At 46.1% G+C, this 17,618-nt stretch overlaps 3 protein-coding genes across 5 annotated transcripts; 1 reads left to right on the top strand and 2 right to left on the bottom strand.

The window, feature by feature from the left end:
* Nucleotides 1-63: 63 nt before the first annotated feature.
* Nucleotides 64-6,998, bottom strand: LOC135342600 (ribonuclease 3-like). 3 transcript variants are annotated; one of them, XM_064539375.1, is made up of 25 exons: nucleotides 6,824-6,998; nucleotides 6,428-6,764; nucleotides 6,075-6,215; nucleotides 5,931-6,020; nucleotides 5,797-5,880; nucleotides 5,578-5,664; nucleotides 5,439-5,513; nucleotides 4,778-4,856; nucleotides 4,666-4,725; nucleotides 4,406-4,584; nucleotides 4,251-4,303; nucleotides 4,077-4,130; nucleotides 3,774-3,930; nucleotides 3,281-3,630; nucleotides 2,657-2,921; nucleotides 2,484-2,582; nucleotides 2,099-2,202; nucleotides 1,843-1,948; nucleotides 1,650-1,742; nucleotides 1,467-1,592; nucleotides 755-861; nucleotides 652-695; nucleotides 554-602; nucleotides 440-486; nucleotides 64-222 (listed from the first exon to the last, which is right to left on the bottom strand). In XM_064539375.1, exons 1-25 carry the CDS (start codon nucleotides 6,853-6,855, stop codon nucleotides 158-160), a joined length of 2,883 nt encoding a protein of 960 aa, XP_064395445.1. In that variant the 5' UTR covers nucleotides 6,856-6,998; the 3' UTR covers nucleotides 64-157. The 3 variants fall into 3 exon arrangements, with proteins under 3 accessions (XP_064395445.1, XP_064395444.1, XP_064395446.1); XM_064539374.1 differs by having other exon boundaries at nucleotides 5,931-6,215; XM_064539376.1 differs by lacking the exon at nucleotides 4,077-4,130 and having other exon boundaries at nucleotides 5,931-6,215.
* A 33-nt stretch (nucleotides 6,999-7,031) lies between these two features.
* Nucleotides 7,032-9,249, top strand: LOC135342647 (uncharacterized). The gene is made up of 2 exons (XM_064539440.1): nucleotides 7,032-7,222; nucleotides 7,432-9,249. The coding sequence occupies exons 1-2, from the start codon at nucleotides 7,138-7,140 to the stop codon at nucleotides 9,138-9,140; spliced, it is 1,794 nt and encodes a 597-aa protein (XP_064395510.1). The 5' UTR covers nucleotides 7,032-7,137; the 3' UTR covers nucleotides 9,141-9,249.
* On the bottom strand, nucleotides 9,164-16,965 carry LOC135342599 (uncharacterized protein C05D11.1-like). Its single transcript, XM_064539373.1, has 20 exons — nucleotides 16,734-16,965; nucleotides 16,511-16,593; nucleotides 16,261-16,419; nucleotides 15,853-16,062; nucleotides 15,682-15,804; nucleotides 15,393-15,620; nucleotides 14,979-15,094; nucleotides 14,811-14,913; nucleotides 14,568-14,753; nucleotides 13,317-13,460; nucleotides 13,006-13,191; nucleotides 12,571-12,673; nucleotides 12,221-12,351; nucleotides 12,030-12,148; nucleotides 11,705-11,974; nucleotides 10,584-10,785; nucleotides 10,158-10,301; nucleotides 9,868-10,028; nucleotides 9,521-9,673; nucleotides 9,164-9,367 (listed from the first exon to the last, which is right to left on the bottom strand). The coding sequence occupies exons 1-20, from the start codon at nucleotides 16,864-16,866 to the stop codon at nucleotides 9,313-9,315; spliced, it is 3,009 nt and encodes a 1,002-aa protein (XP_064395443.1). The 5' UTR covers nucleotides 16,867-16,965; the 3' UTR covers nucleotides 9,164-9,312.
* Nucleotides 16,966-17,618: the final 653 nt, after the last annotated feature.

The raw sequence follows: 17,618 nt of genomic DNA, 5'->3' as shown, positions 1-17,618 counted from the left end.
CTGCTCATGCTACTATTAAACCACATAGCTTGTTCACTACGTGTACATGCATAAACTGTACAGTAATATTAAATTGTAAGTGCAAACAAAACCCCAACCCACACGTTATTAGTGAAGCCAAAGTAAATTCTTGGCAGTGCTGTGGTAAATTGCTAGCTCATTGTTCTGTTTTGTGGGAATCTTCCATGAGTACTTTGAGAGATGGAGGAATCCTCACGAAACCTGCACATGCAAGAAAGATCAAGTGTGTCATGCACATACTTGTCTGTGGCCTGCCATCCAAGCTTCCAGGACACTAAATTTATCATTTATCACAAGCTTCCAATTAAATTGGCGTTCACAGCCTTCATGGCTTCATTAGTTAGTTATTAAACTGGCTGCAAGATTGTTGCCATAGCTTCATATACAGATAGGTTCTGGCTTCATACAAACAACTCACTGCTTCTGAGACCTTCCTCAGCAGCTCTTCTCCTAGCCTCTCTGATACTGCAAGCAATGGGGGTCACGTAACACACACACACACATACACCCACACACCCACACGCCCACACACCTCCCCGCAGTCCCGGTACCAATCTTCTTCTTCTCAAAAAACACGGAAACTGTCACAAGGAAATTGTCAATAAATCAACAATTTAATTAACAGATTACCAGTGAATTCAGGATTTGAAGCAGTTCCACCAGGAGCCAAAACTCTGAAATAAAGCAACACACACAAAATCACTCAAAATGCAAAGAGATGCTCTCATCTCACTTGTATATAGGCAGCTCTAACGATACTCCCTGTTGCTTGCATGTGTAGGTGGTCGCCTGGTGCAGTCTAGTGTTAGCATCCACCATTTGAGAGCCACGCACAGTCTCCTGCAAACAACATACAACCACAACCACTAGCGATAAATACAGAGTGCAAAACTGTTAATATTTGGTCCCTCCTCCACTTAGCTTAGGCGTAGTGCCCTTTGCAGTCACTATAGGAAAATAGTAAATACACTGTACCAGGAGTGTATGATACACTCCTGACGTACCAAAAACTGCTTGACTGCTTACATAAGTAACCACACTTCACTACACTCAATCTATAGGTATTACCTCTATTTTTTAGTAAATTACCGTATAGCGGGTAATTTTCGTGGGGTAAAATATTCGTTATTTTCGTGGGCAAGCTGACCTCCACGAAATTTTAACGTAGGTGTGGCTTACCGGAACATAGGAATGCAGTGCAGCCACGAGACTAAACGAAATTTTTGCTCACGAAAACCACCGTTTTTCGAGTTGAACGAATTTTTTTATCCCACGAAAATTACCCGCTATTTTTTATGATAATTATTCGGCCCAAACTTCCGAGTGAGCTGCAATCACAACTACATGCATGTGAGGGTGACTAACAGATCTGCTGGTGTACACATGATTGGTGCATTCAATCCACATGCCCCACAACTAACGGAGCTATATATAATTATACACACCAGTAGTTTCGGAAATAAATATTCCTCCAAGAATTTCTCAGTTTCAGACAGTCCCTTGTCTAACGTGAGGGCAGCCAGGAATGACTCCACCACGTCCGCCTGTAGCTTCACACTCAGGTCAAGTTTCTGTGAGGGGGGGAGCTCATTCTCCCTAGCTCCAGCAATGGCGGTCATTATTCTCACCTCTGTCTTGCTAGTGATGATGTATTGATCAAAGCCAAGATCTTTGCACAGACTTGCCAGATGCTTGTTATGAACCAGAGCAATTCGCAATGTCTACAATTAAATTATTCTTTGCTTATTTTGACGCTTATATAGTAAATTGCATCGACTGTATTATTGTACGGTATATAGTTTGACTGCATGCTGCACGTACAGTGAGGTGGCCTTCGTGGTGACTAGGGAAGTGATGGTAGACGTGCTTGGATACGAGGAACTGAAGAATGGCATCACCAAGGAACTCCAGCCTCTGGTAGTTACCCCTGCGTGATCGATAAAAGTAAAATGATGGATAAAGCAGTTATTATGGACGTAGCGTTAATATACGTACTGTTACGTATGGAGCATGTCCATACACTGTACATGTCCATACACTGTACATAGAGCTAGCGAGCACTGTAGAGGGAGGTTACCTGATGATGTCATTGTCTGGATGAGAGGAATGAGTGAATGCTCGGGCCAGGAGTCGGACGTGAGTGAACTCTAACCTCAGCTTCTCCTCCAACCCCACAATACTCTATAAAAAGAATGTAACTTTCTGAAAGCTTAGAAGGAGCTCTTCATTTTCGGAAAAAGCCCCAAAATACACTTTGAACACATCACCTGAAATCTATAAGCTTTCAGAAAGTCAACATTATTGGACCAACAGAACTAAAGTTACCGTTCAAAGATGCTATATTTAACACTGGGGTCCCCTGTATTTAGAGTTGGGTCTGTAACTAGAGTTTTGGTGATTCAATTTTAACATTTGTATTTAATGGTATGGACCATCAAAGCTGGCAACACACACACACAAACCTGCAGCTCTTCACTTTGCTGGACAAGATGTCTGTCTCCGTCGGGATGTTCCTCCTTTAGTGGATGCTTGCTCTGCTTTGTCCATCGCTCAAAACCCTCCTACATAATACCATGCATAGTCGCACACAAACCACACACACACGCCCACACCACACACCACACCACACACCCACCTGCTCAGGGAATGCTAGTCTTGCAAACAGTTGGTCCACTTGTTCCACATCTCCACTATCAAGGTAGACTGCTCCTAGTAATGCCTCCAGGCAGTTAGCCCCAGCATGCTCCTGGCAACCCTCCACCTTCCTGTTGACGAGCATATAGTCTGTTAGACCTAGCCTCGAGGCCAACTGCCAGAGCCGAGTATTCTTAATCAACAGTTGTCTCTCGTGGTTTAGCTGACCGACTGAGTAGGGTGGAGCCATGTGGTACAATCTCATACTGTAGGGGGGGTGTGATGTTGCGTGTGTGTATGTGGGGGGTAAGAGTAGCACACACACAATGACATACTGTAGGGGGGGGTGATGTTGCGTGTGTGTATGTGGGGGGTAAGAGTAGCACACACACATGTAGGGGGGGGTGATGTTTCGTGTGTGTATGTGGGGGGTAAGGGTAGCACACACACAATGACATACTGTATAATATAGTCGAGAGCCAACATTTCCACGAAAATGCATGTTTAATATACAAGGGTCCACTAAAAACGCTGCTAGCTATCCTCAAAAATCACAAAAATTGTCAATTCGTGAACAATTATACTTCCCGCTATACGGTTACCATGAGGGCAGGATATAACGTACCTTGTGATATACTCGAGTACTGCATCTCCTAGGAACTCCAACTGCTCGTAATGCTCAAGCCACACCCCTTTATCTCCACCTTCTAACGAATTCATGAGTCCTTTTAACCCCTTGGCCACAGTGGGACCTGCTCCGCCCACGTACACGGGTTGAAGTAGCCCACAATTAGATAAGACAGTTTTAATATTATCCTCCGCTGGCTGATGAGTTAGGGTGGTGGTGGACGGGTGTGTAAGGGCACGGTGGAGGAGGGTGTGGTCTGTGAATGTGTAGCCGAGGGATTTCTGGAGAGTGGCCAGGGAGCGATGAAACACGAGGTGATGACCCAGTGTGGAGAGGAGGAGCACGTGCTGTGTGTGTGGGTGTGGGTGTGTGGGTGGTGGTGTGTGTGGGTGTGGAAGTAACACTACATAATTGAACAGTGTAGGCATATTGCCATAAATTATAGCTATTAAGAGAGATAATAATTGAATATTAATTATCGACAACCTACTTGTACGATGTCCGTGTACAGTCCTGTGCTGTTGAACCCATCGCTAGGCAACCAGAGCACCTCCTGCTGTCCCCTCGTTCCCCCAGTATCTGCTTCATGGCTCTCCATTTGTTGTCGAAGCTCAACAAAGTTAAAGTGCTCAGTTCTAGTCAACCTCCTGCACATAAGGTAACACAGATACAGTCACAGTGTACACACACCCACACCCACACCCACACACACGCACACCTGCTCCAAGAGGGGGAGGAGGCTATTAAACTAGGCAAACCACCACCGAGAGAACTGCAATGAACTTACACTCACCCTCTGTTCTTCTTGCTCAGTAGATGGTAGTACTGCGTCTTGATCTTCTTAACACTGCAGTACACACACACACACCCACACAGTACACATATTACACACACACATGTACACACACCCACACACACACAGTACACACACACACAGTACACATAGTACACATAGTCGCTGGCTCACCTCTGGTGTTTGTGGCCCTTGGTTCTGGAGCATTGACGACACTGGTGACCAACCTAGCAACAGGGGAACAGAATATGAATTGCCTGTTGTTTAGAAAGAACCTTCAGTGAACGTATCACTAGCTACATGACACAGTGTAACTATTAAATCTTTACCTTGAATTTCCCCTCGCCTGATTTGATGTGATGAGTATCGTCGGCACGGAAACAATGTGGCCTCCTGTTAAAGTCAGTAATCAGTTGACCTTTCAAACTTTGACCTTTAACACTAAGGGGTTGATACGAATCCAGGAGAAACTTCAACACCTCCGCCATTGAGAGCACCTCCTGAGAGACTACGGAAGAATAGGAGGAGGGGAATGGTTTCAAACGTGTGTATATCATACAGGCAGAGGGAGTGGTTAGTTGCTATGTACCTCCAGAGTCACTGATAAAGAGAGGCAGAAATCCTCCCTCACCCAACAATGGCCTCAGCTCTGAAATGGTGGAGATGACACAGACAAGCAATGCCCCACTACACTGAGTTACCTCTGACCAGGTCGTACAGTTCCAGTAGCCTCATTAACAAGTACTCGTTGAACAACAACACGTCCTCCATTGTGAACACCTGTGATGGATACACTCTTCAACTAACAGCATGACTATACTTATCTGCTGTGCAACTGTTTTCACCTCACTTAAAAAAAGCAAGAAGTAGAAATGTTAGACTAATTGTCCTCTAGTGTGTAGAATAGTGTACAGAGCAGCGTAGACTAAAGTTATGGATGTTCAACTAACTACAACCCCCTTCCAATGTTCAAGTAACTACAACCCCCTTCCAATGTTCGGGGATTCTTTCAGCTGCCATAACTTGAATTCCGTGGATCCAATTTCAATGATTTTCTGATTTTCTGAAAGCTTAGAAGGAGACCTTTCAAATGGTGTCATCAAAGTTCATATTTGAGAGATAAAAGTATTTGCCAATTTGGCGATACCATGAATAATAGCCCATGGTCCGAGGCCGAAAAATGACAAATTATGGCCCCGACGAAATTTTGGATTAAAACACATCATTTGAAAGATCTCTTTCTAAGCTTTCAGAATATAATAAAAATTTCGGCATTGGATCAACGGTACTTTCGGAAATCCATAGTTTAGAATGCAAGTATAGTGGAATATCTATGGGCATTGAGTGAAAGGTTGTACTCACGATTTGTGTTGTGAGGGGGGAGAGCTCCAGCTGGTGAATACCAGAGTAGCGTTGGAACCGACACACTGGTAGGCCCTGGATACCACCAGGAATACAAGTTTGTGCAGTTTGTACAGCTAGCTGCCATAGCAATGCTTACTGAGGGCAGTGGTGTGTGGGTGAGCAGCAGGAATCCTCGGAACTTATACAGCCGTCCAGTATCAGATGTGATGGTGGTCAGTCCAGTCTAGAGGATAAGTACAACTATCACATATCATGACATAGCCGCTGTTTAGTTTGTCTGTTATATGCTGTTATCCATTATACTGACTAACCTGCTGTGTACATTAGAGGGAGATATAAAGCCATCTTACTTTACCTTGAAGTTAGTGTCAGGTGATACACTCATGGAATAGGTGTACCATGGTCCAGTGGAGATGGGACACACAGGCACTGAGGGGGTCTGAGAACAAATGAAGCATAATATTCTCAGTATAATTGTTATGTACTCACCTCATTAACTGTATTGTATGGTATATTGGGATCCACTATTCTCTCCTCTGTGGGAAGACCGGCTCCATCACAGTCCTTCTCTTGGTGTACCTCACTCTCCTCTGTAAGAAGACTGGCTCCATCACAGTCTTTCTCTTGGTGTACCTCAGCTTCAGTAATGGTGGGGTTATCATTAGAGGTTGCTTCAATGGTGGGTGTGGGGGTGGTGTGAGGGTGTGAGGGCGTGAGGAGGGACATTCGGAACGTCTTGTGGAGCTCGTCTAGCTGGTGGGTGGGGCCAAGGATCTGTATGGATAACACACAGAGAGCTATAGATCATCACCACATACACACCACACACACACACACACACACACACACACACACACACACACACACACACACACACACACACACACACACACACACACACCACACACACACACACACACACACTCACACACACACACCCGCACACACTCACACCCGCACACACTCACACACGCACACACACTCACACTAACTCCTTCCACAGTCTTTTGGGTGTAGTACAATTCATTCAGCGAACATATAACAAGATCTCCCATCTTCCAGTTGTCCGAGTTGCCATGACTACCAGTATATGAGGCCGACCCAAAACTTGGAACAACCTCATCCACTGACAGCAAAGTGGGCGGAGTTAACGTCCTGCGTCTGCGATCTGATTGGTCGCCCTCATGGCCACGGGAGTGACCGGACCTACGAGAGTACTTTCTCGTGGGGGAGTGGTGCCGATGGAACTTGCGTCTCTCAGGGGAGGATGGTGGGTGTGGTCTCTTGCGGTCGTGGGAATCACTTGGCCCTCCGTCTCTGGATCTATAGAGTTAAGAAATTGGACTTTTATTATTATTAAAATATGGGATGTTAGATTTTACCTGTTCCGAGATGATCTGTCTCTAGTGGCCATCTATCCAGTATCTCTGGTACTGTAGCTAGTTCCTTTACCTCATGAGCCTAGAGGGCACACAGTGGTGGTATAACTGTGGTCAACCCCTTCAAATGTATGTGCATATACATTCAGCTTCAGTCTTCTCTGTGGGGAAAGCCCCTCACTGGCCTCAGCACAGCTACGAGCCCCACCCCCATTCTTGCTGGAGTCTAAGGCAGGCCCCTTTACACTGTACTGGTGCTTGTACACTGAGGAGTGGTGTACCTGCAGCCGTGGAGACGAGCTAGAGTACGTTAAAGGATGAGAAGGAAGTGTGTGTTGTGTGTGCTGGTGCTGGTGGCCTTGCTGTATGGCCTCACAGTCCTGGTGGAGCTCAACCATCTCAGTGAGTACTCTACAGACAGAACCAATCAGGGCTGGTCTTTCATCACATCTGAGATAGAGTTGGTGGCATGGTTTGGGCAATAGCTAGTAAAACGTTCTATGTATAATGTCTGCGTTTCAACTACTTGCTATAACGTGAATTTATATTTATCTAAACTCTATATTGTGATTGTGGTGAAATTGTCAGCATATTTATTTGTTTTCTTGCAGGCTTGGGGGTTGAAGATAACCAACCATCAATAACCAATGTCGGCCCATCGTCCCACTCTCGTCTCTGTCAGCCCACTCTGGCCTCGTGCAGTACCCCCCACAGTCAGACCCCCCGTCATGTCATCATCGCAGGGGCTCTCTCATTCGTTGGCTCGAGACTAGCTGCTCACCTGACTGCTAACGGACTCACTGTGTACGGCTTTGCCAGTATCAGTGATACTAGACTAGAGGACAGGGTGATCTGGTATCGGAAGGAGCAGTTGGCAGCTTCCGGAGTAGCCATAGAAATTATCGACCCATCTAATGAAACACAACTGGAGAGAAAACTAATGACGCATTTATCAGAAGATACAGTAATAGTGTACGTGCCTACCCTGGACACGGGGAGTGACTCACGGCAGAATTCACACAAAGCTGAGGAATTTGTCAAATTATTGGAATTGACACACAAACGATCACCATGCACGGAAGTGATGCTAATATCAGACTTGACTGAGACACCAGCTCTCCACAGAACTTGGACAGACACGTTTGAGCTATTACTGTCTTCGTATCACAGTGTGTACGGTGTTCCCATGACAATACTGAGAGTGGGCGGTGTGTATGGGCCGTGGAGTGATGCAGCACTGTCCTGGTACCACACACTAGCCAGTGATGGACACACTACAGGGAGCCGTCGGTTGGAGCTATGTTGGTATATCAATGATGTGGTGGACATATTGTACAGAGCTATTGCCAGATCTCACAGAACTAACTGTGAAGTATTTGATCTGGGTAGTTGTTTAACACAAGACATTCCTCTAACAGTAAAAATTAACGAACTACATTTAGATGCAGAATTTGTGCAGACTCAAGACACAATTAATTCTTGGACTAAATTGAAAATTGACAAGAATCAACTGCACACCATTGGTAGAGGAGTGATGAAGACACTGTCTTGGGCTAAAGCATTCGAATCCTCTCAAGAGATGGCTACTAGAAACGTTGTCCTCACCTCATACTTCACCAGCGAGGTAGATGCCCAGAGGGGAACACACAAGCAACCAAACCGTTTCTCGTACATCAGTGACTGGTACAAGAGTGTAGTGAGACTAGACATGTCTGCAGTGATATTCCATGATGGTTTAGGCCCGGAGTTCCAGCACAAACTAACCCAGAACCATCCCGGGGTGAGCTTCGAGTATGTGCCCTCTCTAAAGGGACGTAGTACCAATGATGCTCGTTTCTACTCCTACCTCAAGTATCTGGAACACCATTCGGACATTCGCCATGTACTCCTAACTGATGTATCAGATGTTGAATTTCAAATGGACCCTTTCAAGCTCATGCATTTACTGGGAGAATGGTTATACATTGGAACAGATATCGACATCTTCCCGAGCATGGAAACCATGCCATGGATGCACGAACGTCTCACTAACTGCTTTAGTGATTATTCTGTGGAGCGAGGCCTACACACACTGACACAGATGAACACTGTATACAATGCTGGTGTTATTGGAGGCTCTAGGGACCTCATGCTGACGGTATTGACTAGAGTTGTCGCTTATCTTAACACCACCCCTCCTCACTTGAACTGTAACATGCCAGCTGTGAATATAGCCGTGCACAAGCATTTCTTTGAGTGTGTGTTCACGGGTTACCCCCTAACCAGCAGGTTTCTAAGGAGACAGGTGTCACCACAAGGAGTGTTTATACTGCACAAGTAACCATCATATGCAGTCTTGCAAGATTCAACATAAATTCAATAATTTTATATGATTGGATATTATACACTAACAGTGTAAATTGTCAATGCATGCAATAATTACGCCCTCTTGTCATACAAATGATTACAAATCAGTTCCAAATAAATCATTATTGCTAATAATTATTATACAGTTAAATAGCTGATAGTTTAGAAAGGTTTGATAAGCACTCCACGTTTAGTCCGCACCTGCACGAGGGGAAGGGGTTAATACCATGGCAACACAGTATGGTAATAGGGGGTAGGTAAGCAACACAATTAGTGTTGATGTTTTGTACAAACACTTCCTAAACCACAAGAGCCCTCGGGCACTACACAACACACACACTGTGCTGCTCTCACTTCTCCAGTCCCTCCTTGACCTCTGTGACCTTACTGGGGTTGCAGCACACAGCCGTAGTGGTGTGGGCATGGTCAAACAGCCGAGTAAAGTAAGCCCCGCCCACTCTCTTCAAGTCGTCCACCGTCACCTTGGCCACAAGAGAGAGCAGCTTCCTAGAGGGGGGGGGGGGGGGAGAATATTACGCTACTATAATAATATCACATCATACATCATATGCCATCAATACTACTAGCTACAAGTTACAGGCTAAAAAAATCTTCATACTTGAGAAAATGGTTTTACTGTGTGGAAATACTCCGTTGCTAGTGCACTACAATCTATAGTGTGCTGGTGTGAACTAGCTCACTTGTTGTACGATTGCTCCAACTGCTTGATATAGTTGAGTGTGGCCTCTTGCTCACAGCTGGACACCGTCTTCTCTCGTTGTATGGTCTCATAGATGACGCCACTGATAGCAGCCTCTAGCTCACCCATCTCAAACAATGTACTGCCACTCACAAAACCACCCTACACACAAACAGGCAGAGAGGCAGATTAGGCAGTAAAGACTAAGTAACAGGAATGCACAATTAAGCCAATGAAAAACATGTGCTGTAATGTTTGAGTTTACATAAACTGTACGTATGTAGGACGTACCATAATCTCCATGGCAACTTCGTATGCCCGCACGAGTTGAGAAGACTTGTAGAGTACAAAGGTCAATTTACCGCTCTCTGGGCTAGCGGACATACTGTAGTGATAAGAGAGCCCCATTCCACGTATCTGACGCCACATGGGACCCTGGCAGAATGGAACAGAGACAATCACAGGAACATACAATAATTATAGACACAGGGACTCCCCATGCATAAAAATGGAATTTTGTATAATCGGGAAAAATTGGCGAATGAGCCATTTGAACTGACTTAGGCGTGGCTACTACAGCAATAACGTTGTGTCAGGTGGATTAATATGGCAGTTAATAAAGCTATCTTTGGTAAAATCCACCAAATTGCCAAATTAAAACACCCACAGTAAAACAGTATAATTATGATACTTTCTTGAAACCCCCCCCCTCTGTACCTCGAGGGCACAAAGATATTCCATGAATACAAGTATAGCTGGGTAGTCGGGATGAGTGAAGCAGTCAACACCCTCGGTGCTCTGTATGAGGAAGTTGGACTCCACCCCTGTTACCCCGGCAACCACAGCTCGGCCAATACAGTCATCCTTTAGGAACTGCTTAGACGGAGAGATGGAGGGCATACTAGCAGGAGGCACTGAGCTGTGTGGGTGTGTGTGTGGTGTGTGGGAGATGGAGGGCATACTAGCAGGAGGCACTGAGCTGTGTGGGTGTGTGTGGTGTGTGGGAGATGGAGGGCATACTAGCAGGAGGCACTGAGCTGTGTGGGTGTGTGTGAGATGGAGGGCATACTAGCAGGAGGCACTGAGCTGTGTGGGTGTGTGTGGTGTGTGGGAGATGGAGGGCATACTAGCAGGAGGCACTGAGCTGTGTGGGTGGTGTGTGGGATGTGGGTGTGTGTGTGAGAGCCTCTCTAACCGTTTTTCTGCAAGTTTATACTCACTAACTATACCTGCTATTAGCCTCGATCCCAGGCCGCACTTCCCACTTCACTTAGGGAAGTGGGCCTGGTATCGACTGCTTGCGCATGCGCTAATATCCCCCCGGTATCTGGGGGCTTTGGATAACATCGTATATGCTCAGTAAAACTATGACATCACAACGAACGGAAGTGGATTGAAGGAAGTAGATAGAAAGTTCGATTGAAGGTTTCTAGCCCATCGGATAGCATTCTCTGATAGCTACCTTTAGCCTGCTATGTTAACAAAAGACTCACAGCCTGCAACAGTGTGGATGACAATCGTCTGAACAGAGTGAAAGCTGACAAGAGCCTATATGGACAGGCCACGCCCATTTAACACTAACTTTGGTGAAAGTCTACTATACTACTGCTACTGCAGAAGAAAATAGCTGTACAACAAACCTACACAGCTATGTCTCTAGCTAGCTAGCTATATAGCTCTGTGTATGACTTTAGGATATTTTCTCTGATAAATTATAGGAAATTTTACGGGAAAAACTATCCAATAATTTTGCGCATGCGCAAGCAGTCGATAACAGGCCTTCTTTTCTATGAAGGCCGGTGAAGGAGGCTAACCCGCTATATGGTATGATATCTAACCTTGGCTGGGCAGTGAAGTCTTTCCATGGCTCCAATGGATCACTCAGTCTGTTTACATCTGTTCCCATGACAACTCGGAGGTTATTTGGTGACACAAGCTTGTCTCTTAGCCGGGTAATGTCCCCCAACACCTCCCCACCGGAGCGCTCCTTGAGTGCAGTGAGGAAGGAATGCTGAGTGGACATATTAGTGAGGTTAGCGTTAGCCGAGGCAGTGTAGAGGAGGGACTGGTGGAGGGTGCGGGTCACATGATTACCCTTACGCTTCAGTCTGTGTGTGGGTGTGTGAGGAGTGGAGTGGGCATATTCATCAATAGTCAGTTTACCTCGGGACGTCGTTGAGCATCTTACTAGTGACCACACCCACTCTCTCAGTAGAGAACTGAACGTTGTAAAGGATGTCCTTCAACCATTGGACACCGGTACTGTACTTGTCCACCTCTACCTGTACATCATGTGATAATCACGTGACACGGCCAATGGGGATAGTGGGGATTGATTGCAATAACAATCCTACCTTGATAGATATGAACAGAGCTTGAGAGTACTTCCCTGTCTTAAAGCGGCCTCCATCCAGACCCAGCCCGGCACTGAACTGAACTGTGTCTGCATTCAACTGGTTCACCACAGCCTCGTAGGGGAGCAACTCTGGGGGAGGGGATGGGGGGATGGGGGGGAGGGGATGGGGGGGGAGGGGATGGGGAGGGGGGGAGGGACATAATAATAATTATTTTATACAGATGTGTTTTTGGCCCCAAGTTATGGCCTGTTGAAGATAGCTACATGTAGGTGGTCTGGGAAGGCTATCCCATGAATCAGAGCACACTAATTAATAGGCCTTTCTTTATAGAGTGACAGATCACTTACCTCCCTTCCTGAGCAGAGGAGACTCAAAGAGCAGCTCCTGATAGAGTGGTAGGTAGAGCCTCTCTTCTTGAGAGAGAGCGGCTGTGTCCAGAATGGCTGTTAGCTGGAAGGTTGCCGTGAGATGATCAATACTTATTGAATCAGAATACAAGTCGATCGGCTCAGTTCTGGTGATCGATTTTATAAAAGCTTAAAAGGAGCTCGTTTAGGTGGTATGTTGAAATCTCAAATTTGGAACGAGCCATAATTTTCCCATAAATTATTATAGCTCATGGTATTTTGTCAAAATAGACCAAAAAACTTTTTAACACATCATCTGAAAGGCCTCTCTCTAAGCTTTCAGAAAATCTAACGTTATTGGACCAACGGAACTAAAGTTATGGCTGTTGTGTTCAAAGATGCTCTATTCACTGGCAGCACTGTGTATTTAGTTACCTGCACAAATCCTGAGTGGATTTGGTTGAGTTGAAACACGAACGGTAGTTTCTCCACGGCCATTCCCACACAGGGGGGCAGCTGGTCTGACGTCATGTAGTTGGCTGCCACACTGAGAGGGTGGAACACAATAGACTCTATACCAGGGACACTCAGGGAGCTCGTCAGTGAAGTGGGGGCGGGGATCTGTGTATGTGTGTGTGTGTGTGTGTGTGTGAGTGTGTGAGTGTGGGGGAGAGACTATTCTAAAAGATGCGCCTAGGAGAAGCATTACACATTGATGACTATTGACTCAAGCTAGAGTAACATACCTCATTTTGTTGACATGCCTCCTCAACAATGCGTGCTCTCTCCTTCAGCCCTCCCTCCCCCCACTGCTGCACACGCTCTGCCACTCGACTGGCCTCCTGGGCCTGTATAGAGACTGCCAACTCAGAATCAGGTCGACCACACACCTGCACGATGACACGGAATGAAGCAATACATTTTTACTATGAACATTTTAATACAAAAACAGCATATAGGGGTCGGTCATATAGTCATGTACTGTGAGTGTGTGGGGCTACTAGTCACTGTGAGTGTGTGGTGTGTGGGGCTACTAGTCACTGTGAGTGTGTGGTGTGTGGGGCTACTAGTCACTGTGAGTGTGTGGGGCTACTAGTCACTGTGAGTGTGTGGTGGGTGGGGCTACTAGTCACTGTGAGTGTGTGGTGTGTGGTGTGTGGGGCTACTAGTCACTGTGAGTGTGTGGTGTGTGGGGCTACTAGTCACTGTGAGTGTGTGGGGCTACTAGTCACTGTGAGTGTGTGGTGTGTGGAGCTACTAGTCACTGTGAGTGGGTGGGGCTACTAGTCACTGTGAGTGTGTGGTGTGTGGGGCTACTAGTCACTGTGAGTGTGTGGTGTGTGGGGCTACTAGTCACTGTGAGTGTGTGGTGGGTGGGGCTACTAGTCACTGTGAGTGTGTGGTGTGTGGAGCTACTAGTCACTGTGAGTGGGTGGGGCTACTAGTCACTGTGAGTGTGTGGTGTGTGGGGCTACTAGTCACTGTGAGTGTGTGGTGTGTGGGGCTACTAGCCACTGTGAGTGTGTGGGGCTACTAGTCACTGTGAGTGGGTGGGGCTACTAGTCACTGTGAGTGTGTGGTGGGTGGGGCTACTAGCTACATGTACAGCTAGTAACTCTACAAACACTCCAATGGTACAATTCTTTTTACAGTAGAACCTCGATTATCCGGCCCTCCATTATCCGGAACCTCGATTATCCGGCTTGGCAGTTTTCTTGTTATCAGATCAGAAAATGGGCGTGTCCCTCAAACGCGCATGCGCGTTGCAGCTGTTACCATGGATACATGCCTGCTTATCTTCTGCGCATGCGCAGACAACCATGTGGCACTGCTGTTTATCAATAAAGTGGGTGGATCAAGGCGTGGTTTATCTATTTGATTATCCGGCATATTCACTTATCCGGCCTGCTTCTGGAACCAAGGTGTCCGGATAATCGAGGTTCTACTGTATAATGGATGCACACTAGTAGCATATAAAACAAGTTCACTCCACTTACAATGACGTGAGGTCTCTCGATGAAGTACTTCCCTACCAGGGCCGTCCAGAAGGAGGGTGGTTCACTGAGCAGCTGTCTCAGTCTCGGCTCCTGGTTCAGGTACGAGGGGAAATCCCCAGGGGAATCCCCAAACAGAAAGTCTCCAATAATAGTGAACGCAAAGAACTCATGTGGAACCTCCTCCACCTGCACGATACAAAGGTTAAAGGACACGAACATACGTATAGTCGTTAGTGAGCGTACTTGATTGTGGATGTTCAGTATTTGTCTCTTGATAATGGCAGTCATTCTTTCCTCATCTATAGCCTCTTTTCCATTGGCAATCCCCTCAAGGACGTCCAGGACCCTGAGTATACAAGAGTATACAAGAGTATACAATCTAGAGTAATATTATTCAACTAGTATTGTTACTTTTTCGGAGCGACGTCCAGCTTGTCTACAGGCACTCCCTGTAGCGTGAAGCCCAACAACACTTCACGATTCTCGACAATAATTTGTTCAACATCAGAGCAAAATGGGTCCTCAATCTAAGCGTATGGGTGTGTGTGGGAGTAACTGGTCACCAGAATCAGCTCTGTAACTAGCTTGAGTTCTAATGGTCCAAATTTTTTGAAAGCTTAGAAGGAGCTCTTTCAGATGGATGCGGAAATCTCAAATTTGAAACAGGCCTAATTTCTTATTTTTGGAAAAATACACATGGTATTTTGTAGAAAAATCAGAAAATCAACATTATTGGACCAACAAAAGTTATGGCTGTTCAAAGATGCTCTATCAACGCTGTTTAGATCAAATACCTGTGACAAAGGTAGGTGTAGTCTAACTCACTTCAACAAGGTCTCGTTGTATTGGAGCCACTGGTGTGTCTGAGAGGTACTCCATGACAACACCCGCAGCTGCCATAGCGTAGCGGTCCAGGGCGCAGGGTCCACGCACACACACCCTCACAATACCATCCTCCATCTCCGCTGTGGGGAAGGGGATATCCCTCGTAACCGTGTCAGTGAGTGGGGGTACGGAAGACTGCCAGGGACGAGCCATTGCTGGTAGGGGGCCCTGTGGGGGGGCGTTGTGATTATTACAAAATAATTATAGTTGTCTAGGTCAGTGGACTTACTTTGCTGACTATCTTGTCTTCAAATGGTTGAAGAGTTTTGAACAGTTTGTCTGGGTCCACTTGACCTGTTACTATGAGGCACATGTTGTCATGACGATAGTAGGAGTGGTGGTAGTCTCGTACCTAAAAGCAAAATCTGAAGCTCAAAAAACAAAACCGAATAAATCTTACTTTTTTATTAGAGGTACTTTCTCGTAAGTTTTTCATTAGTCCTCCTGTTTCTGACTTGTAGCCACACCTCCCTGGATACATGTCCTGATAGAGCTGGAAGATTGAGAGGCTTTCTGGAGTGTTCTCACGAGCCTGCATCTCACAGTAGACCACCCCGGCATCCTCCCCCTGGCCGTTGACATGGTGGACCTCCGTCACATACGCTGAATCCTGTGTGTGGGCGGGTGTGTGTGTGTGTGTGGGCGGGGGTGTGGTGTGTGTGTGTGTGGAGGGGTGTACAATAGTATCATCAATGCAACCTAGTATTATTATGCTCATAATTTGTATATTTTATGCTACTTAAAACTGCATTATAATTATTTTATATTAGCGTACAATTTAAATACAGAGATTGTCTCCCTAACGCACAGTGAGTGTTGGGTAGAGGATGTGGTCGAGGTAGATGGGGAGGAGATTGAGGAACCCCTCACTGCCAGCCGTGGTGACAGTGTAACAGGTGTGGTCCACGTCTGTCCAAGCATTAGTGCCTTGGGCTAGGCAACGATTACTCAGCATATCCAGCACACCCTGGGAGGGGGGGGATATCGAGCAATGGTAGTAGAACTACCTACTAATACATGTAGTGTGTCCCAACATTGTGTTAATGTTAGGGTATTACCTTATAAGGATAATCTTCACTGCCCATGAAGACGAGATGTTCTAGAGTGTGAGGGAGGCCGTCGTGATCGTGCGCTTCCGTTGCTACAGGAGAGTATTACCATGGTTACTGTACACACTGGAAATGTTAAATTACATACGTCCCCTATTTAGGTAAGCTGTACGATATAACAATAATTGACATGATACAATTAGCAGTACATCACTATAAAATAGCAAATCACCAAGACAGAAGTATCCGTTGACCAGAGGCCCCTCCACTTGAGCCAGACACACAGTCAGGCCTGTCCTGGTAGACCTCAGCTTCCTCACCTCCACTCCACTCACCACACAGCGGGACACTTCAGTATAGGCCATGGCAACTTATTTACATGTAAATTCGTGTTCAGAGCTAGAACTAGAAGGCTAAATAGGGTACGCCCACAGCCACGTGGTTGTTTGACTGGAACAGGGAAAGGTCGTCAGTTCACCAGAGACGCTAGGTCGAGCCTAGCCTCGAGACCAGGCCGCAGGCTCTCATTATTTTCTACGCGCACAATTCATTGGTGGTCACAAGTATAGGATATCACACCTAAGAAGAGGATATGCACCCATATATCCTCCGCTACCGTGGTTACTCCGAGGCGGAGCGGAGGATATATCATATATAGGGTGCATATCCTCCGAGTAGGTGTGGCATATCTGACTTATACCACGTGACCGCAGCACTATAAAAACTTTGGGTATCACTTGTATCGTACGGTGGCCCTGAGTGCTACTCTATAGTTGGTAGTTGGCAGTTGCTAGTTGGGAGTTGGCAGTTGGAAGTTGGTAGTTCGCAGTTGGCAGTTGGCAGTTGGGAGTTGGTATAGTTGGTAGTTCGTAACCTTTAAACTTTGCAACAATAATTAGCCTGCAGTTAAAATTATGATACTGACACCAATAGATCTAGCTGGCCTTAGCCTTAGCCTCGAGGCTAAGCTGGCCTAAGACGGCAATATTAATCTTTATATGTAGAGTCTACACATCTAGGTAGGGAGGTAACTAATCCCCATGCACCTATATTCCTGGTAGGGGGGGGGGAGCATTATAGAAACAGGTTTTGCATGGCAAATCTTAGATTCTATTGA

This window comes from Halichondria panicea, chromosome 10, assembly GCF_963675165.1.
Source record: "Halichondria panicea chromosome 10, odHalPani1.1, whole genome shotgun sequence".
Taxonomy (NCBI): domain Eukaryota; kingdom Metazoa; phylum Porifera; class Demospongiae; order Suberitida; family Halichondriidae; genus Halichondria; species Halichondria panicea.
The sequence above is the reverse complement of the archived record's forward strand: the minus strand, read 5'-3'. Positions and strand labels throughout refer to the sequence as shown.